This window comes from Fukomys damarensis, unplaced genomic scaffold, assembly GCF_012274545.1.
Source record: "Fukomys damarensis isolate Sample0158 unplaced genomic scaffold, DMR_v1.0_HiC HiC_scaffold_12, whole genome shotgun sequence".
Classification (NCBI taxonomy): domain Eukaryota; kingdom Metazoa; phylum Chordata; class Mammalia; order Rodentia; family Bathyergidae; genus Fukomys; species Fukomys damarensis.
The window spans coordinates 32,300,270-32,322,932 of NW_022900924.1; the positions used below are offsets into that span (position 1 = coordinate 32,300,270).

At 40.6% G+C, this 22,663-nt stretch overlaps 1 protein-coding gene across 6 annotated transcripts in view; it reads right to left on the reverse strand.

The window, feature by feature from the left end:
• Tnik (TRAF2 and NCK interacting kinase) overlaps positions 1-22,663 on the reverse strand; it is a 367,212-nt gene that overhangs the window by 94,660 nt on the left and 249,889 nt on the right. For all 6 annotated transcript variants that reach the window (XM_010632395.3, XM_010632394.3, XM_010632393.3 and 3 more), the window contains 3 exons: positions 11,584-11,638; positions 8,856-8,934; positions 1,282-1,457 (listed from right to left, as the gene is read on the reverse strand). In XM_010632395.3, the coding sequence (XP_010630697.1) occupies positions 1,282-1,457; positions 8,856-8,934; positions 11,584-11,638 (310 nt within the window). The remainder of the gene's footprint in view (positions 1-1,281; positions 1,458-8,855; positions 8,935-11,583; positions 11,639-22,663) is intronic.

Here is a 22,663-nt window from a genome sequence, read left to right on the forward strand (position 1 = left end):
AGCTACTAAGAGTGAAAAAGTATGGGAGGGAACAAATTAAGTCACTTAATCAAACTGGGCAAATGGAATGAGATTTATTTTTTATCAAAGCAGATAAAAATGACCCTAAGTTTAAATGATTAGAATCCTTAAATTACAGCATAGACTTTTGCATATAGCCATTCCCAGTAATCTTACTTTTGCACTTTACAGAAAATGAACATATTAAAAGTAATCTATCTTCATGGTAGGTTGAGTTCTATACTATATTTCAGAATTTGTGCTAAAAATGTGAAATCAACTAGAAGCAAAAAGTTTTCCAAGCACATTCATAGGTCATGAGTTCTCAGAAGGTATCCTTGAATAGTGCTGAAAAATTACAGTTCAACAATAAATTGCCTAAATAAAAATGAATAATATTTACTGAGTATATCTGTGCACCAGACTTTGTATTGTGTATTTTACATAGGTTATCTCATTTAATCTTTGCAACAATGCTAGGCAATCTATATTATGATTACACCCCCAGTAATCTTCATTTTAAAGATGAGAAAACTGGGGTGAAAGTTACATAGCTGATAAGGTGCAGAGCTAGAATTTAACCCAGGGTTTGAACTGAGCACTTAATATACTTGCTGTAGCCATAGTGTAAGAGAAGTTGGCATTTAATCATTGCATGTTTGACACAATGCTCTAAAATAATTCCCTTTAAAATTTTTACTTCATGGAGTACCCCATACCACCATCTACAAAGAGCAGCTGAAGAGAAAGTTCTGGAACATTCTGACATTGACCTGCAGATTTCTCCTGAGGTCTAACTACCTCCAGCTTGGGCTAACCTCCAGCTCCTTGGGCCCGAGTTAATGTTTTGTTCCTGTGCACTTGCTAATACTGCAGATGGGCCTTTTTTCTGGCTTAACTTCATGACCCCCTGCTTCTGAGTGTAGGCTGATCATACTTTCCTTGGAGTTCCTGAGGCTGGAATAATTCATTTGAATTAAGGAAATCACTTGTGATGTTAAAATGCTTCATAGTTTCAAGCAATATGACTTTGTTTAGTGATGGAAGAGGTAATTTCTTTGTTTTTGCAGTTATGTTTTTTCATGAAAGATTTCATTTCAAGCAGTGGAATTTCACTTCACTGACACCCAAAGGCTGTGATCTCACAGGCAGCCTTCACACTAAAGAATAATGTAGATCCATTTGAAACCTCCATAATCACCTTGGAATAAATACATCAAGAGCCATGAATGATCATTCCATGTGTTGTTTCTCCCACTGCAATAAAAATATGCATCTAACCTTTTTCTCCTCTTTTCTTCTTTGTTCTATCAATATGGTCCTTGAGTTGAATGCGGACCTGGCGCTCATTTGGTTGGTCTCGTATAAATGGATGCTTCATTAGTTGCTCTGTTGCTGGTCGCTGGCTGTGATTCTTTACCAAGCAGCTCTCAATAAATGACTGGAATTTTTTTGACCTGTGAAACAAACAACACGAATGTACAGATAAACCAACAATCTAATATATATTTAATATAGTATATACATATATTGAACTAAACAAACAAAAGAGCTCCCATAGGTCATTATAGAGATCAACCAATCACGAAATAGGTCTACTGCTATATTAGATACAGTGGAGGTCAAGGGCATTGTCAACATTGACTCAGAAATAAGGTAGCATATGGTAGCTATACCTATGAAAACATTTTCACATAGTGTATACATAACTTCACATAGAATACAAAAGGGCTCAGAGAAGAAAACTGTGGACTCATATCCGGAATGAGGAAAACAGAGATGGACCTAGAAGAACTAGGAGAAAATCACTCCAGGGGAAAGATAGTTCAGGCTGGTAGAAATCATTGAAAACAAAAGCTATAAGTGAGCATATTATATAGTCCAGGGGACATCAATCTGCCTAAATGAGGCAGAAAACACAAGTGAGACAAAAGTAAAGCCGAAGTGCGAGGGACAATGGGGAGTGCAGTTTGGAGAAATGAGCAAATTTCTTAGATAGTAAAGTGAATGTTGATTTAGACAAATTATTAAACCAGTACTTTCAAAATCTCTTTTGAACTCTCTACTTTCTTATTCTTTTGGGTCTTTGCGCTTGCGAGGCAGGCCACCGAACCGATGAGCTAAATCCCCGGCCCCTCTACTTTCTTATTCTTAAGAAGACGATGTGTGTATTTTTGTCATCAGTCAAGGACTTGGAAATTTAACTTTAAAAACTAAGTCACACCCAGAAGCACACTTATCTCCCTCTGCAAAGGGCCTATTTCCTCCAAGATAAAGCTGGTGCCAGAGATGCATGCTGGAGAGATACACCACACCGAATGAGGGCACCAAGTCCGCATGTAGTAGAATTAACGGTGGACTTTGGCAATGATTCATGAGCTGGGCATCTGTGTTCTTGCTCAAAGTTCCAGGAAATTATACAGTCATAAATAATTAAGCTCAAGATGCTATCTTTCCAAGTTTCTCCACTGACAGCTCCGCACCTCATCCAGGGAGGCTTTGGTGGAACTCTGCACCTGCACCCTGCCCGCTATTCCCAGAGCAGGAGGGAGCTCTTGCTCTTTGGAGCTCTTTACTGCCCTCCTGTGGTGGGCTGTGTAACCCAAAGGAAGGCTTTCTCAAGTTTCCCAGCGTATTTCAGGCCTGAGGAGTCCTCTCTACACAGAGCACACTGCAAACCCTCATATGAAAGGTTAATCATGTAAGTGCTACTCTCTCTTTCTGCCTGGGGAGCAGTTTCTCACTTTATTTCATGTTTCTAAAGTACTAAACTATGAGTGTTTTTTTTTTAAGTATCTAAGGTGTGTTTAAGCCTTTAACATATTTTGCAGAGAAGTAAAAGTTTTGCAGTGTGCGCGGGCTCAAGGATGGAACAGGATTGGTCACACTAGAAAGAGTGACAACAAGATGGGCTCTCTGGCCCTGCCCATGAGTCCTTCAGCCTCTATCTTGGCTTGGTCTACACCGGAAGTTCTTGGCTGTGGCAGGTTGCGCCCGAGTCACCTTTGTATCATGAACATGGTACCTACTCTGCATGTTTGATGAATGAATGCACACACTGATGAAAGTGCTGGGCAAGGGCTGTCACAAGCTACCTTCAAACCCGTGTTTGTTTGTGAGTGACAGAAAGGGAGGTCTGGAGGACAGATTCAATTTTCTTTCTCAGATTAATGGAATAAATCTATGCAGGCATAAACACCATATCATCTAAAGAGAGACCTTGCAAGAAAAACAATGAAGTAACGGACTCTCCTAAGGAGTAAACAAAGAGAATGAGGTTAACTTGCATAAAGAAATAGTCACAGGGCTTTTCTAGGTAGGAAAAACAGTATGCAAAAGATGAAAACAAAAACAAATTAAGACAGAAAGCAGTTAAATATTCTTAAGGAATACAAATGGTAGGTCTCTTTCTGGCAACTAGAAGGAAGAGCTTGTTTTTTTTTTTTTTTTTATGAAGTGCTCCACTATTAATTAGAGAGTGATAAATAAAAGAACTCACATCTAATTTTAAAAATGAGGTCCAGACTTAATAGACTGTACGTTCCATTCCTCAACACTGACATTTAAAAAAAGCCAGAGAAATCTCTGGTCTTCAAGATGGAACGGTGTCCAAGGGGTTTAACAGAGAGAGCTCCCACAGTCCCTTCATGAGGTGGGGCCCAAGAGAAAAAGGAATCCTGTTAGTCCTGAAGAATGTTCCAAGATAGGCGGAACTACAAAGCTACTACTACTACTTCAGGTCTTCTTCAAATGGCATCATTACAGGGAAATAATGCTTACCTAAAACACATCTTCAAAGAAGGATTCATTGTCTCTCATTTGAGTGTGACCAGAGAATCAATATGCTCAATTGCACACTTAATTAAAAGTGAAAACATTTTACCTATGTTGAATAGTACCTGTTTTCTAAGAGTTTAATGAATTTGAAGTACATTTTTATAACTTTATTGTTGCTAGTAATTTAGTTCTGCCTCTTTAAAAAAAACCCAAGAAATCTAAGGTTGGTAATACTAATTTCCCAAGGGTTGGCATGGAGAGATATTGGAGCAAGTTGTACCACCAGTGTCACTAAGCACTTTATCTTCCCAGGTTTATCCTGTTTATAATTAAATTATGTTAGAAATTCAGAAGGCTTGAATGAGGGTGACATTAACCATTTTAAATAAATCGGAATAAATATTTTTGGTAATCACCAGACTCCCTATATGCAATTTAAACTTTAAAACTTGCAGTGGCCCCACCCTATTTCCCAGAACCACCATGTTTATCTACTTTGGACTCCATCATTTACCAACTGTGTGGATTTTGGCAAGATACTAAATCCTCTGTTCCTCTTTTCCTAGTTACAGAAAGGCATCAAGTAAGTACCTATCTCACGATATGATGATTAAATTAGTTTTTTCATGTGAAATACTTAGAACAGTGCCTTGCAGTATACATGCCATATGTGTATTTCTTCTATCATTACTGTTATTACTATTCCTATAATGACACCATCCCAGTATCCTTTAATCAACACCAGGCTTGAGGAACAGAGCATCTGCTTTTAGGACCAAGAAGCAGAACTTTGAAGTTGTTTTCTTCCCCCCACTTCTGTGAGTTACAGGAGCACAGTTATGCTCTGATTATCGACAGGAATGCATTCCGAGAACTATGCTGTCAGGTGATTAATTGTGCAAGTGTCATACATCGTACATACACACACTAAGATAGCTGTGACATCAGTACGATATTCAAGCTTATGGAATCAGAATCACTGCCGTGTAAGTGGCCTATTGTTGAGCAAAAAGCCATTGTGTAGTGCATGAAGGTAGGGCAGTCTTTAAGGGAATTCTTTTACATAAAATAGAGTCAGACAGTTTACCAGGAAAGTCAACATGGCTGTTACCTCCAAGGAGACTACACAAAAAGGCTCTTTTAAGAGTTTGTGTGGCAGGGTTTTTTTTGTTTTAATTTTTATGAAGTTCATAATTGTACTATAATCAGCAAGTTCAGTGTACTTGAAGTATTACATGACATTTGCTCTGTATTGTCATTATTTTCTTTAGAACATGCACACACAACATACACACAAATAACAGCCTTGTCAATATATCAAGACAAAAGATCATGACAACCCAGCAAAAATAAAAACTGGAGCTATGTAAATAACAGGGAGGACTGTAAGCTCTGGGGTAAAAGCAGAAGGCCAGAGCTCCAGGCTACTCTTCCTGTGAGGAGCCCAGGACTTTGCCTGGTGGCACCTCTCGACTTCCAGAAATGTCACATCTGCAACTGGAACATGCTTGAGTGGTTTGAACCAGAGGATAACAAGAAGCTATGTTTATTTGAACGGTTTCAACTGACTTCTGCTTTGCTTTGTGGACCCTTCAAATTTAAAGGGCACAGGAAAAACAAGACTAACAGCATCATTCTGTCCTCCAGAAGACCCAGGCAGAAGCTCTGGCAGCAAGCTTACTTTCACGGGCAGGAGCATGGATAAACAAGGTGGGAAACCTTCAGAAGGACATGAAGTCCCCCCGAAGGTCGCATGGACCCATGCACAGAAGCCAGGAGGAGGACACAGATCCCAGCCTTCCCATGCCCTTGCTGGTGGTGACAAGGAGACAGGGAGTGAGAACATCCTTAGTTTTCTCTGACTCAACTACAGTGACTCTCCTGCCAGAGACCTCTCCTGACGTGGTGGAGCTGCCTGAGTGAGTGTTCAGTGACACCTGAACTGCACCTTTCCCTTGGTGCTCAGCCCCTACTCATCACTCTGAGGAATGAAAATATTTCAGTGAAAATATCTGCTGATAGCAGCTTCTTCTCCCACAAGGGCTGAGGAGAAAAAGCAGTGCTGTTGCCTCTCTTTCCTGAAATTTAAACAAGGCACAAGGGCAAAATTTTTTCGAAGAGACTATAAGCTTTGTGAGCGCTAGTTATGCTTTGTCTACTTGATTGGATTAAGAGAGGCCTACGGGATCAGTAAAGCACACTTGTGGTGTGCCTGAGTTCGTCATAGTGGAATGATTTTGGGTCCCGTGTCTAGTCCCTGACTCCTTCCTCTCTGGCACGGTTCCTCGGCTCTCCTTGTAGCCACCATAAAATAAGTGCAACTGCTGCTTCGTTTCCTTCGGCCATGATGTTCCTGCCTTGGAAGCCCACCGACCATACACCGAATCCCATAAACCCCAAATGAAACCCTTCCTCCTTTAAATGGCAGTGTCAGGTATTACGATCCAGCGGCAGGAAAGATGACTAATACTCGCCGTGTGTTTGCTCAGCAATGCCAGCTCAAACGACCCTCGGCTGACAGCTCACTCTGAAGAGTTCAGGGACTCATCTCCACTACCACAGCACCCGCCTTTGGTCCTGTGCTGATTTGAAAACAGAGTGCTTGACCTGACCATTCATTTAGGTGGAGAACATCTGGGAATAATTGAACATTCCAGAGTTCGGTTTCTTTTGTTTAGGGTGGGGGTTCATCTCCTTTAAACATTTAAAAGAAAAAAAAAAAATAAATGTGACCTTTCATTTCCTCCCAAACGCTGGAGCCTATTAAAGCAATCCCCAGCCTATTTTGAATCACTTTGCACATAATCTTTAAGATAAAGTATCCTGACATGCTTAAATATTTTCATTTAAAAACTGAAATTCTGCTGCAAAGAAATGGGAGTCAGGTCAAGCATCAAATGCGTGGCTGGAGGCTGCACGGTCAAGCACAGGATGGAGGCTGGGGTCTTGGTGAGAAACTGTGCACTGTCAGGCTGTCTGTCCTCCACTTGTGCTCAAAATGATAATTCGCTTTTGCTTTCCCTGTCCAGCTGCATGGCTGCCTGGACTCACAGTCCCAGCTAACTTTCCTGGCCAGTCAGGAAGAGCGTGCACAGCAGCACGAGATGAAGCAGGCTGGGCTTCCCCACTCTTCAGCTTCTTCCAGCATCATCAAAAATTAGTTCTCTTTGTCAAAGATCGGAAGCAGAAAAGTAAGCTTACATTTCCCCACTGTGAGCCCCTCTCCAGCAAGGTCAGGAGAGCTGGTCTTTGGGGGGCAGGGTCGGTGAAGAATGACACCAGCGCAGGGCATTCAAAGGGCCAGTGCAGACCACGGTGCAGATGTGGCCAGGACAAGTGTGACGGCCAACTGACGTGGGTATCGGAGAGGGGAGAGGTGGCCGCTGGAGTAGGTCTATCTGTTATCCACAAAGGGAGCAGAAGCTACCCAGCTGGGCAGTATTGTGCACTTTTGCAGAAATCTAGACGAGTAGCTCAATCGCCAAATTTTTAAATATTGGCAACTAATACGAATGTTGTAAGAATAGAGTATGGCCTCACTGTACCAGTTAAAATAAAGCACATCTGTGGATGCCCAGTTTGTTATTCTCTGTGGATAAGCTCAAAGTATCTGCCCTTGAGTTATAAAGGGAGGGGAAGAACAGGCAGGACAGGGGACAAAGAGTAAAGGCCACTACATAAAGCAGGCTTTACTGAGGGGCTTTGGCATAAGTAGAAACCTAGCAGGCAGAGGACTTTGTAGTGTTACTGATCCTTCTAGGGAAGGGAAGTAAGCTGGCTCCTCTCCCCAGGAGTCCGATCCAGGGAGGAGAGAAGAATGGGGCCTCCTTGCTCAGTGATCACATGTTGAACAGCACCCAATGGGAGGCTGTTGCTGAGGAGAGAATAGTCTCCTATCACAGTGACCCTTTGGGAAGGAGAGCAGGAGAGACTCCGCCTCCCTGTTACCAATAGCAACCCCCCCCCACAAGCTGTCTTCTCTTTTCTGGCATCTCCTTCCCTCTCTGTGCAATGTGCTTTTCCCTTGTTCTGCCAGGGTTGCTATGTCATTACCAGACAACTGTATTAATTAAGACTGCTCTGTGTGGTGATGTTGGTGGGGGGGAACTGTGGGTGGGGAAAAGGAGGGCTCCCATCAAGGGCTTCATCATGAAGTGGTGTAAAAAGGCACATAAGGCTTGCCCCTTCCTGGTCTACCTGCCAAGAACTTTTCTCTAGGAAAGGATAGGAGGTCACCTGTGGGCAGAAATCAGCCCTAGTATAAGAGAAGTCAGAGAATCAAGAATGTGTCAGGGTGGGCACACCACAACTGTAAGGGGAAGGAAGGAAGTAAAACATTTTTGTTATAGAACGATAAGATACAAAGGTCCAGATATAAGGACATATGAGAGAAAAGTCCAACATCTGGCGTAACCTATGAAACAGCTTCCCAAATGTCAGTCAATCATACACTATCCACAAAATTTCTGGCACACTCTCACACCATTCATAAGTGTTTCTGTACTTTTCTTGGTAAGTCACCTTTACACAACGTAAGCTTATTAAAAGAAGGGGTGACATTGCTGCCCCCAAAAGAAGCCAGTATCACCTGCCATAAAAAGAAAGCAATAGTAAAAACAAAAAGAGCTACCAATGCTAGTGCAATGCCAGAGAAATCATCCTGAATACTACCGGGAATGTCTATGCCCTCGAGAATCACTGTCTTCAGGAACAGAAGTCAGCCAATCCCATAGGCTGACTCTGCCTCTCCCTCTCTGCTGAGATGTTTTGTGCTGCCCAGAAAGACACATTTCAAATTATAAGTCAAAAAGCTTCCATGTCATTAATTTGACTTCCACTACTCGTTTTTGCTAATAGCTCCTTACCTTGAAGATGTGGGGCTAAAAACCGCTGTACAAATAGTAGGTAATGAAGCTACCATTCTAATATGAATGACAGCTTATGGAAAGTCATCTGCCAAGCTGCAGTATATGTTAGTTTAATCCAGTCAGCAGGATCCAGGGATCTGAACGAATTCAAAAGAGAATCACAGGAAAACTTCACACTTAGATCTATAAAACTCTGAAGACCGAACTCACCACTTCTTAGACTTCAGCCGAGGCGCGGGGTTCCGGGGGATGAGGAAGAGGGCTCTCATAGGGTGCATGTCACAGAGAGCTGCAAGAGACCAAAACAAGGGCCAGCTCCAGTTAGGAGGCCAAACCCATGCCAACTCCGTCCTGGCTGTGCAGATAAGGTTGCCAAATGACTCCTGAGTCCAAGTGAGACTAGTGAGCACAGGGTCAGAAGATTCAAAAGCTACCATTTGGCAAGCATTTAAAAGAGCTGATGGTTGATTAAAGGAATCACATATACTACTACACCATTGGAATAGCTATTTTTAACATTTGTAGGGAATATGCTTTTACTTTCTTTTTTATTATTTTTTAATCTTATTGAGTTTATTGGTACTTTTTAAGTATGCAGTACATTTACATTCATCATTGGGATCTTGTACCTTTACATGACAGGTCTTGGTTCTCATTTTTTCCCCATCCTTCCCTCCCTTCACCCCCTCCACCTTCCCCTATTTACAAAGACTTTATTTCCATTTTTTTCTTTTTCTCACATTTTTTGTCCCTTATTTCCTTTCCCCTATTCTTCCACTTCCCCTACACCTTTAGCCTTTTTCTTCATATTTCACATTATCACTTATACAATTTTTATAGTTATACTATTTACAGTTTTAGTTTTTCACACCAGAGAAATATGTGCATCTTATTTACTTCACTTCAGAGTATAGCCTCAATATGCATCCATTTTCCTATGAATGACTCTAGTTTCTTATTGTTTATGTCTGAGTAGTATTCCATTTTATAGAAAAACCACATCTTTATCCAGTCTCCAACTGATGGGCATTTGGGCTATTTCCAAGTTTTAGCTATTACAAACTGTGCCTCTATAAACATGGGTGCATATATATCAATGTGGTATGATTCCATTGTTGGTGGGAGTGCAGACTGGTACAACCACTGTGGAAATCAATATGGAGACACCTCAAAGAGCTTTTACTTTGTTTTTAAGGAACCTAAGCTAAAACGTCAACACTAGCCATTTTTGCTGTAAACAACCACCTGATCTTCAAAGTAAACAAGGTCAGATGGCAACTACAATGGAGATGGTTTTATTACTTTTAGTAAGCAAAATCCTAAACCATAAAATAAAAGGTATTGGATAACCCAAAACCTATTTATTATACACTGAAGGCTCATCCAAATGCTGTATTATCTACATAAGTTTCTGAAGTCCAAAGCACTATCCTAGAATACCATTCTGTTTCAAGATACCCTGCAATGGCTTTTCAGATTTCGTGATGAATTTTGCTGTGTTTTGTTTTGTTTTTAAACACACTGGCCCCAGGAAGACCAGAGGATTAAGTTAAACAGAGTCCGTCAGAAAAACAAAGTTATAAAAATATCTCAACTGGTAAACATGCTCTTATTGTTTACAGTGAAAGCACTCATACATTCTCATTTCAGTTAAAATATTTTATTAGCTTACTTTTTAAACAGCTGGGGGTAGTTTTCTCTTTGTACCTAAAATAAGAATATATGCTAACTAAAAGCTAAAGGATACTGTGGGAAGAAGTTTATTTTTAGCCCCTTGTACCACTCATCAGGAATGACAATATAGCTTTAAAACTACAATATAGTACTTTCCTGATTCATAAATGTCTACTAGCATTGCGAATGGGAGATGTCAACACATCCTGTATCAATCATGCTCCACGTACATTGAACTCATTCTAGACTGGGAAATAAGAAGACTGTGACAAATTGAAGGTAAAAAGTCATAAGCACAATGACCTGTCATTCAGAGGTAGGGATTGCTTTGTTTTTCTCATTTGAGAAACAGACAGCGAGGTGGTATTAAACATATAAAGATAACACTGGGGGATGACTCCAGTGTGAAGAAAAAATAGGAAAGGACCCAAGGAGGATGGGGAAAGTCATCAGTCTGCTATGTAAGTCCCACCCTTTACCCAGTGTCCCAGATGGTCCTGTAGTCCAAGATAGGCTCAGCAGTCACACAGAGTTGCCCGAGGCACCACAGCTACAAATTAAGTCTCCCAAGAAAGGTTTCGTCTTGTATCCTTACTACACTTGGTCAGTGACAATGGCTCTTGGGAGAGGCACTCTCAGGGCTGTGGCAGCAGCTGTGCGTCTTGTCGCTACCTCCTTCCTGCACAGGCAGAGTGAGGAACAGTCTCTGAGCTACCACACGGCCGACACAGATGCTCTGCCAGTAGAGTGCCACCATGCCAGACCTCAAGGAGCCTGGGAGATCCTCAGAATGGCCAGACTTGTGGCCATTCCGCTAAATAAGAGCCAGAAAATCTGAAATTCTAAATACCACTATTTTAAGAAGAGTGACAGCAATTGAGCACAAGTGTTTGTATAACCCCTGCATTGAAAGTTAGCTTTGTGTTTTTGTATGATGGAGTTTATAGTCTTTGTGGGTTGCTCTTAGTTTTATGTTAGGCAGAGAGTTCAAGAGTAAACTATGCCCTAAATCTGTAAGACAAACAAGGCTTCCCAAAGTTTGCTTTTTACTTCTTTTTTATCCTCATAAAAACAAAATCCTCACTCAGCTCTACAATGAACCAATTCCTGGATGATTTAAAATAACTCTGCTTTCTAAATATGCCAGCTCAAATCCACGCAGGGCTCAGTGTAGCAGAAGTAAAGCAACTGCAGCTCCTGGCAAGGAACCTTTGCACCCGCAGAGCAACCAGCAACAGATATCACCCCAGAGGAAGGTACTTACGGGGAGCACCTTCTGCCATTTCTATGGCGGTGATTCCCAAAGACCACAAGTCACTCTGAAAAACAAGGAAGGCACAGACACATGCATAAATTCAGTGAACAAAGGGAAACTTGGTTACACTGGTAATTGCTCCAGAACTGCCTGTGGCAAAGTCATTCAGTGTCCGTTTACAAGCTGATTTCTTCCACTGAGCCTCAAAGCAAAAATAACCTCATTCACTTTTCATTGACAATATCTTTCATGGTGCCTAACATATGGAAAATTTTCAATAAATGTATGAAAAATGAACATAAAGTTTTAAAATTAATTCATCACGGAAACTTTTCAACTGAACATTAAGAAATGCTATTAAGCTGTGGCTTTATTTTAGCACCTGTATTGAGCTGTAGTTTTCACTTAATAAGTCACACAAGTGTATCTCTCAAGTGTACCATTTGATAAAATATGATAGATGTATGACACGTGATACATCCATTGTCCCCCCAAAGATCCCACTTGCACCATTTAGTCCTTCCCTAATTCTTGTCTCTAGCCCCACTCCCCTGTCCCTACAGAAACACCGATTTGCTTTGAGTCACTACAGATTAGTTGGAACCTTCCATATCTTCATATAAAAGGAATCATACAATATATGGCCTTTTCCATCCAGCTTGTTTCACTGAGCATAATGTTTTCCAAGTCAATGCTTGTAGGATGCATCAGTACAGTTTTTATGGATAAGCAGTATGCTGTTGTGTGGACATATCACAGTTTGATTATGCATACTCTTGTTGATATACATTTGGATTATTTCCAGTTTGAGCTATTACACATGAAGCTGTTGCAAATGCTGGTGTATGAGCATTCTTTGGATGAATGCTTTTATTACTTACTTCTTTTGGGTAAATACTCAGGAGTGCAAGAGCTAGATCATATGGTAGCTGTTAATTATATAAAATAGTTTTTAACTTAAAAATTCAGCACTTTCATGTCACTTAATGTAGTGAGATAAAGATGGAAGATGTTTGATGATGGTGCTTACTGGTGTACTGCCAGTGCCTAGAAAAGAGTTGGGCACAGTTGGAGGTGTGCTATGTATCTGTAAATGGATGAACAAATAGCTTCTGTCTGGTAAGTAAACTATGATGTAAAATAGCGACTCTTTTTATCCCTATATTCTTTCTTACTGAGATTGACTAGGCTCTGGAATTTAGCAGAATTAGTTAGAATTTAGCGGAATTAGTGGAATTAGTTAGAATTCAGTAGGCCAGTGTTTTCCCTCTTACAGAGCAATCTCCATCTCTCACAGTATGTTCCTGCCATATTCTGTGTTTATGGCTCAGTGGTCACTGAATATTGCAAGAAAGACGTCAAATGAAGAGACGGGGAAAATCAAGTTTAGAAACCTCAAGAAGATGAGTCCTTTTACATGGCACTTGCTGCTCCTGCTTCCCAGCAGATGCTTAAGAAAACCTAATACGAAATTTGATTCAATGGCCCACATCCTCACATAGACTCTCAGCTGCCTTGCATTTTAAATGCCTCATGTATTTCGTACAGTATTCAGAACTCTCACCTGTAACCTCACTCGGATTAGGGAGATCAAAGTTAAGTTTCCTTGCTATTTCTATCAAACAAATGCCAAGGGCACATGAAAAAAGATGTAACTGGAAGAGGACTATGAAATTCACGCTGAGTCATTCCCTGAAATGAAATTGCTCATCATGCAGTGAGTGGCACCCAGGCCGGTTCGGAATTTAAACAGAGGCTCATAGAGTGTGAAAGGGCTTTCTAGGGGGATTTCCAGCCTCTTTCCTAAAATCTAAGGTACCTAACAGTAGGTGATAGCCTCACTCTAGGATTCTCAGTTTGAGCACCTTTACAATACCACTGTCTTTATATTCCAAGTAATTCCTCCACTTACAGCATAGATCAAGAAATCAACTCCTGTCCATTCTCTTCATTATATTTTGCAAGGCATTCAGAGCTTTCATAGGACACATATGCCCTCTGTGCATGCACAGCCTAGCAAAAGACTTGTTTCCCACAGGCTATGGCCCAGCTCTGTGAGATCATTGCCGGAGCTAATGAGGAAGGCTTGGCTCACCTGTTACAGGTTGGCCCAGAAGTAAAAATGAAAATACAGCTCTCTTGTACCTGAGGTTTCATGGCTGATAGAGGCCAGTGTTTCGGAACAATGACAACACTGAGTTGCTCGTTGGGCAAGGAAGTAGTGAGAATAGCCTGGAAATGGAGAGTCAGCCCAAAAGGTCCCTGTGCTATTTTTTTCCTCATTGAGTTTATTGGTACATTTTAGGTATTCAGTGCAGTTATATTCATCATGGGGTCTTGTACCTTTACACGACCTGTGCTATTTTGATTCGATTCTAGTACCGTCAAGCCTTGGTACCTCTGCCAGCACATTCCCCATAACCCTAGGATCTTGAGTATTCCTGGAGTATGCAATGAGGTGCAAGCATAAAGGCAGAGGCCAGGCTCTGTTCCTTGAATGGTCACAGCAGGGAAAAATTTAGATGGCTGTCCAGTTCAGAAAGCTCTGAGCTGGCTTGACCACCCACAAGGGAGCTGGGATGAGAAGGGCTTCAGGCAAGGCCTTAGATGGGGAAGAAGATGCTCAGAAGTTTCGGTACACTTCTGCTTCGGGTCACTGTTCAAACTACCTCCCCAGGGACGTGCACGTGGGCTGTCTTCCCTCTGTAGTCATTGTTAAAATCCTGTGCTCTCGGTGAAGATCACTGGAGCCTTCCCAGCACTCACTCTCCTACTCCCTTCCCACATTCACCTTCTGACATGTTATAATTGCTTATCATTCATTTATTATGTTTCTTATTTATTTATTATGTATTTTAATCTTTTTGTCATTATTGAGTTTATTGGCACTTCTTAAGTATATAGTACAGTTATAATTATTAGGATCTTGTACCTTTACATGACAGATCTTGGTTCTCATTTTTTCCCCATACCCCTGCCCTCCCTCCACCCTCTCCACCCTCTGCTATTTACAAAGACTTTATTTCCATTTTCTTCTTTTCTCATATTTTTTCTTGTCTCTTATTTCATTCCCTGCCCTTCCCACTTCTCCTACACCTTTAGCCCTTTTCTTCCTGTTTGATGTTTATTGCTTTCATACTTTGCCTCCAATACACACACACACACACACACACACACACACACACACACACACACACGAACATAAACCCCGTATAGCAGAGATTTTTATTTTGTTGATTGATATATTCCAATTACCTAGAACAGTGCCTGGCATGTAGCTGGTCCTCTATAAAATCTTGTTGAATGAAAGATAAACAAATTAAAAGATACATGAGAGAAAGAACCAAAATGTGTTCAGGGGCTGAGAGGATTCTTGTAGGTGTAGTCCAGCCTTTTATTTCACAGATGAGGAATAGTGAGTCTCCCAAGATCATAGAGCAACTAAGTACCAGGTTTTAAACAGACCTGGTCTCCTGACTCCTGAGTCAGTTTTCCCAGAATTACTACCACAACATAAGCACTTGAGTACCATATTCACCTTTATTTTATATCAGGAGCCCATTAAACAGTGGTTTGGGATTCCTACTTTGTCTCCAGGTGACTGAAGGCACTTGCAATGCAATGAAGGTGCTCAGATTCACTGAGGTCACCCCAATTTCACAAAACAAAATAGCCTCAACTTCCTGGAACAACACAGGTCGACAGAAAGAGAAGGAATAGGCTTTCAAATGAGGCACATCTGGATTCAAATCAAGGTTTCTAACTTAGCTCCATGGGGAATGTTGCTAAGAGCTTAGTTTTCTCAACTGCACAATGGAGGGAACTGTGGCATGCATGTATCCAGGTACACTGCCTGAATCCAAATCCAGCACACAGTGGGCTCTAGAATATGTTTCCTCATCCTCTACTGCTAGATGTGATTGCCTTTGCTTTCCAAATTGAATCTCCACACTCTCCTTCCATTTGGTTGTGGCAAATACTGTTTAATGGGGAACCCAGCAGGCATATTCAGGGTCTATTTGCATTGCTGATCCTCCTGCCTCAGCCTCCCCAGTGCTGGGATTACAGGCATGGGCCACCATGCCCAGCTTCTTGGTCTCCTTTCTATCTGCAAAAGATCTCCCTGTTTCCTATCATCTTTTATTTTGCTCTTATTTATTTATAGGGTGGGTTTCTCATAGAAGAGAAACCATGCATTCTGCATTATTTAAGCTTGTGTGTCTTGTTTATTGCATTTAATATTATGGTCTCAGGATGCATCCATTTTCATACAAATAACTCAAATTTATCTTCCTTTATAGGAGAGTGGTGCTCCATTGTGTGTAAAGAGCACATGTTGTTTATCCATTCATCCTTGATGGACATATCAGCTGCTTCCAAGATTTTGCTACTATGAATTGTGCTGCTATAAACATGGTGATGCATGGATCTCTGTAATAGCATGATGTTTGTAACTCTTTCAGGAAGATACCTAGAAGAAGAATAGTTGAGGGGAATGAAATTTCTATTTTTAGTTCTTTGAGCAATCTCCATACTGATTGCTTTTGCTGAAATTGGGAACTAATACAGCTGTTGTATTGCCAACTCAACTCCATTTCTTAGTGCCTTGAATAAAAATATATTAGAAGTCACAGCATCCATTTTCCAACAAATTAATGATGACAGGGAAGAAAGATAGAAAATATCAGTGAGCACTACGTAACCCCTAGATTGCCCGCATCTAGACTTCTTGAGACAAAATAAACATGAGCATAGCATTCCCAGGTGAGAGTAGGGAATGGGAGGGATCATTTGCTAGGTGATTCTGGATTTATCCTCAGGAAGCAGGGAGGATCAGGGAAGAGATGTCCCTTTGGGAAGCCTACCCTGGATTCCAAAATCACCCTCTTCAAGCAGAGGCCATAACAGAGGCCTGTACCAAGTCACATGACCAAGCCAGTTACAGCCAATTCCTTTAAGTCTTCATTTTGTAATGTCACATTTGTTGGGGTTATCTTGTTTCCAAAAGGAACATTTATATTTCTGGCCATATACAACCAAAGCTACTTGTAAGCTGTGTTTCATAGCCCATGCTAGAAAGCCATAAATGTCCTTAATAGGTCTTGTTTAAGCCTTTGGATATGCTAGTGAGTTCCAAAGACAATTTAGAACTTAAATACAGGAGAAAATGCTCCAGTTACAACTGGCAAGACAGATTATAGGAGAGCAGAAAAAGAAGAGGGAGGAACAAGATAGGAGAGAATCAGGAGAGATAAGTTTCCTTTGTTGCCACAGTGTGACTCATTTTGGCAGGAGATGGGAAATTCATTATTCCAGAGGTGCTGTGCAGCCTGGTCTGTGGTATGATTTATAGCCCAGTCCTGTGTGCATTATAAACAAAACACAGAGAAATTCTAGTGCCTCCGAGAAGGAGTCACAAGACACAACTTTGGGCTGGGGGCCAAGACAGCTAGCACAAAGGCCACACATGCATTCCTCTGGGGCTAGGCTGCCCACCACACTAAAGAAATTCAACACACAAGGAAAGGGAGTCAGTGTGGGAAAAGGAACCCAGTGTAGGCCATGAAACAGAACAAGCTCATGCTGCAGCCAGACAGGCTTCAGTCTGACTCTCAGCTCTGACAACAGGCTTGGTGAGCAGAGGCAAGCCACTCAACAGTTCCGAGCTCCGTTCCTCAGCTGTAATGTAAGGAGAGCACATGTTTTGCAGGATTAGTATGAGAATTCAAAAAGAATATATACAAGGTGCCCTACAACAAAATGCACATAGCAGATGTTTAACAAATATGAGTATAGACAGAACCTTGGGCAAGTTATCAATTGGCAGTGTAACTGGAAACACTGAATCAGGTAAGATGGCCATGAGCTCTTGTAATCAATAGTAGAAGGCAGGCAGAAACAATAAGCTTAGAGGAGGCAAACAGGAAAAGGCTTGTCCTCTTTCCTCCTCCAGTCCTATAGTCCCTCTCGAGCATCTGCTCCTGGCAGAACCTGGATAGAAATCAGATGGACAAGCACAGACAGATATGGTTCAGTTCTAGCCCCATTATCCCAAAGCACAGGCTGCATGATGGTCAAAAGGAGCCAGATAATAGCCTAATAAGAGGGACAACCAGCCCAGTGGATTTTACCAAGTTCTACAGATCAGCATATAGTCTTTCACTGAGTAAATTGTGGTTAGTTTATTCTTTTTGAAATGTTTCAGTTGGAAAAAAGAAGTTACATGCACTGTACGTGGCCCTTAAGGACAGCATCTTAATCTAGTAGTGGTAAAAGGTATAGAGAAGCAGATTCCAGTTCAACAGAAGACCAAACTAGAGGTGTAATACAAATACAATTTTGAAACATATGATTGTTGTTGACTTTTTTGTAGGTCAACAATGGCCCCCAAAAGCATTACTTTTATATGATACATAATCACAAAACTGTTATATTGGGTATTTACCAAGTACGCTATATTTTAATTCCCCCCCTCTACACACACACACACACACACACACACACACACACACACCTTGGTTCATAATGCTTTGAACAATTTGGTTTGCAAACAGAGGTGAAGTGTTAGGCAAAATTTTTGTTTTGCTTGCATACTCTGCATTGGGTGACGAACACAGCCATGGCCATCTGGCCATCTTTCCCACACAAATATGAATGTGGCCGTCTTTTCCAGAATGGTAGAATGAATGATTTGTGAGGTGAGGTACTGCTCTGTATGTTTATTTCATTTGTTCTATTAAAATATTTTTATATACAACTTATGATTCCAATTTCATAGTCTCACAAAGGTTAAATAATTGTCTTGAGGTAATATACCAAACAGAGGGGAGAATATATACCTTAAACTGGTCTTGTCTGATTTCATTCATTATGTCACATACTTACCTAAAGTTACATACAAATAATACTAAATTGGTGAGTGAGTTCAGGGTTATTAAGGATGTCTAAGCAGAGGCAGTTCTTAGTAATTCTACTTCATACATGAAAGAAACTGGAGACAGGTATCTTTAGTCTCTATCCATCTACATTTCTTAAATGGCCAACAGGAAACTATTAGAAGATATTGTCTTTTAGGTTTGCCATGTTGCCTGGAGAAGGTGTCAGCTGGGGCCTAACTAAGGAATCCTATATAGGTGAGCATGACCACTGGAGCAACAGAAATATATTGAACAGAAGGGTCAGTTTCCTGGTGGTGACACTAACATGCTGTCTTTTTGCTCAACCAATAGGGAAGCACCTATGTTTGGATCTCAGCAGAGAGAAGCCAGGACTTGTTTGAGCGTTTAAATGCACCATTCTACAACCTGAATATAGTCCTCTCAGGAGACGCCTGCACCACAGTGACTCTCCACGAGACGGTGAGACAGCTGCTCACTTACCTCCAGCTGAGCTTCTTGCTCAGAGGAGCTATTTCCAGCCTGCCCAAATAAGGCCAGTATCAGTGATACGGAAGAATAAGTAGAACCATTTCTTTATAGAACTCCACATTCCCTCAAACTCTGGAGGAGACACCTATGTCTGAAAGTAACCCACAGCACTGTGGGAAATGTCTCATAAACAGTGTTGGCGAATAGTACACGGCACAATGCAGAGAAGCCCTAAAGATAGAAGCTGGCTGGTATGGGATGAGAGGAAGGACAGTTTACTTTACTCGTTTAATATAAGAGCCAGGTCTGTTTACAAAAAAAACCCAACACATTAGAACAGGACCAAAAGATACATAAAATAAGAATTTAGAGTTCGTATCTATGTGCTCCATTCTGATGTCAAACAGTTTTAGGGGTTTCCAGGAACTTTCTAGATTTCCCATAAATATGTGTGTGGGGGAGTGAGAATATATTATAAGCGCTATGCTGTGAGTTCTTTTCTGTACTTAATGCTTGGGATAGTATTCTGGCATCTGCTTAAACCTAACATATACGCTGCCTCACTACTCAAGTGGCTGCATGGTATTCCATTGAATAGATTCTTTAGTTTTTATTCAACCAATTCCTATTGTTGGGCATTTGATTACAGAGAAATTTTTTTAGTGGGTGGTTCTGTGAAAGCAATAAATACATAAAGCTTGGCAGATTCCATCCACTTGCAATAAAATTCAAAGTAAGTTTTAAAGTAACAGTTTTTAAACAGTCTAGGAATTGTGAAAGATTTTATTAATTTCAAATCTTTTGAATGCTTATTATTAAATGGGAAAGCTTTCATTATTGCCCCGCATACTTATCAAGGAAATGAAACCTTTCCTTTCACTTGAAGTGTTTTGACAGAATTTCTGAAAACAAGAAAGGAAGGGGCTCCAGGGAAAAGTCAGCACACACAGCAAATGAAACTCCAGTACTCCTCCTTAGAAGAAGGCCTATTTTCAGTGAGTTACTCACTACTGTACCCAGTAGCTATCACACAAAATCAGCCTGCAATAAAAACCATGGGCTCTTCAGACTACTTCTCTACAGTGGCCCTTGTCATACTGAATTACTTTAATTTTGTTTTAAATGTACATTTGGTTTTAAAGACATCTTAGACCAATCATAAAGTCAGTCATTAATAATAAATCAAATAATTGAACTCTTTTTTTTTTTTTTTTTTTTTTTTTTTTTTTTTTTTTTTTTTTTTTTTAAAGGTCATTTGTGGCAGGGAATTCAACAAATCCAAACCCAGTGGTCTTTTTTTTTTTTGATACCAGGGCTAGAACTTGTGACCTTGCACTTGCCAGGCAGGCGGTGGCACCACTGAGCTAAACACCCAGCCCAAATCATCTTTTCTTTTAAACATGCCACCCAGCTTCAAGTGTCTACAGCACACAAGGGAGTCCAAGGTGGTGGCATCAACTGCTGAGGCTGGGGAGGCTGCTGGTTAAATGGGCCCAAATGGACCCAAGGCCATCACACAGGACTGGATCCTTGGTTTCATGGGGTCTCCAGTGAACTCTGGTTGGAAACTGCTTATAATGAATAGAGCTTGGCTAATTCCTTACACATAGTGAGCATTCAGTAAACACACACTGAGTGAATGAATAAACAATCTTGAAAGTCAAGCTATTGTAAAATTGTCCTCTGGCAGCAGACCACCTGCTCAAGCACAATGAGCAGAAAAAAAAAAAAAAAGAACAAGTTATAGTATCCACAAGGAAGCAAGAGATTAAGATTAGCTTTTGTCTCATCCACGGTAACACTATGAAGTGGTTGAATTACATCTTCAAAGAAGACCCAAACCTTCCTTCCTGGTCCTCCGTATTCATCCTTGTGCAGTGCTCCTTCTTTTACCCATGACAGGTGACAAGTGAAGCTAATGTTCTTGCCAGGACATTATCATACTCTTACACAAGCTATACTGATAATGATGCTAAAAAACGAATTCACATTTAATATCTAGTGAACTTCTTTCCAACAAGAATTTTTATTTTTCTACATAAGACACAGAAATGCATATTCATTTTTTTTTTTTTTTGTCTTGGGGATGCTTTTACAGTGGTGAAACTTTCAGTACCTCTGAAGCTATGCTGTGTCTAGTCAAATACCAGGCTTTGTCCATACCTGGTACAGCCTCAGAAATTTTACATTGACTCCTCAAGATATTTCTCACCTACAACCTGAGGGAGGAGGACCAAGAGGTCAGTTTAATTCTAGGCTTTTGCTTAACCAGAAGCAAGGCTTCTTCTAGTTACACTCTTACAAACAAGTCAGTCATGGGATCTACTCTATGCCACAAAACCGCAGACCCATGTATAATGTAACCACTCACAATATTTAAAAGGTAAAGCTGGGATAAAAGTCTAAAACATTCTCCAAATACCAGTGGCCCAGTAGACCAGTTTGCACTTGCTGAAGATGACTACAGTTGGAAGAACTGTTTATACCTAATTATGATCATGCGTCTGGCCTGGGACATATATTCTGTAGTGGGTCCTCTGAAAGGATTTGCAAATGGAATTATTTAAATGGGCTTATCATTAGCAGTTTAAATAAATGACATTTATTTTGGCAAGAGATTAATTTTTAACTTGGCAGCTGTTTTCAGACAGATTGTTGTCAGGTTATTATAGTGACTAACTTTTAAGAAAGAAACAAATTATTATGTTTTCAGATCTTTAAGCTTGCATTTTCCAAAAGAAGCAAATAATTTTGTCAATGCCTTGAGATACTGGGTCCCAAGACACTGCAATATTTGCATCTTTGTGACCTGATTTCAATAATAACCCCAAACATAGGGAACTAAATGTTCTGTAAAAATGGAATTCTTCAAATATACTCATGCAGAGTGGAGATTTATATAGAAGTGCCTTACAGAGGAGCAGGGCACTCTGTTGGGAAGAGCTCTGAATGAAGCTCACTAATGAAGATCACTAATTGGGTATGACTTTCAAAGACCTCAGGCCTGAGTTTCCTCCTTTCTAAAATGAGGGTATTTAGAGAGGATCTTTATAGTCACTTTGGGGGAAAAAACCCTTGTGCTTCAAAACTAGCCTGGTAGTATCAAGTTTTGCCCACAGGGTGTCTCTGCCTAACGCACCGTCTAAAGCCCTGCAGTTTCTACCTTGATCCCAATTGTCCCCAGCCTTACTCTTTTATTAGCCAGGATTCATGGGAATAGAAAAGGGAGAGTTTCTTAAGGAAGTCTACTTGCTACTTGAATTCTCCTTTAAATTCATTAATAAATTCCCAGTTTACATTAGAAGGAACTTGCTGCAAGTCAAAATTTTATGAAACATGATGCTATGCTGGAGAAACATCACAAAGTGGTTACCTATTTGACATCCTATTTGACTTTCTCTGACACAGAAGAAACTCCAAATAATTGTACTGTGAGCAATATAAAAATGACTAAGTCTGATAATTTTTAATAAGGAGAAGATAGCCCTAGACAACAAATTCATATCTTGAATTTATCAAAAAGCTATCAGAACATATACTTTGGGGGAGAGGGGGAGATGTAGTAAAGTTGATCAATGGGTAATAAGTCAGGTGATCCTAGATAAGAGTAACATACCATACACACTCTGCGAAACTGAGGCAGGAAGACTGCTTAGTTTGAACTACACCTGGGCAATTTAGTGATTTAGAGACACCTTTAGTTAAAAAAAAAAAAAAAAAAA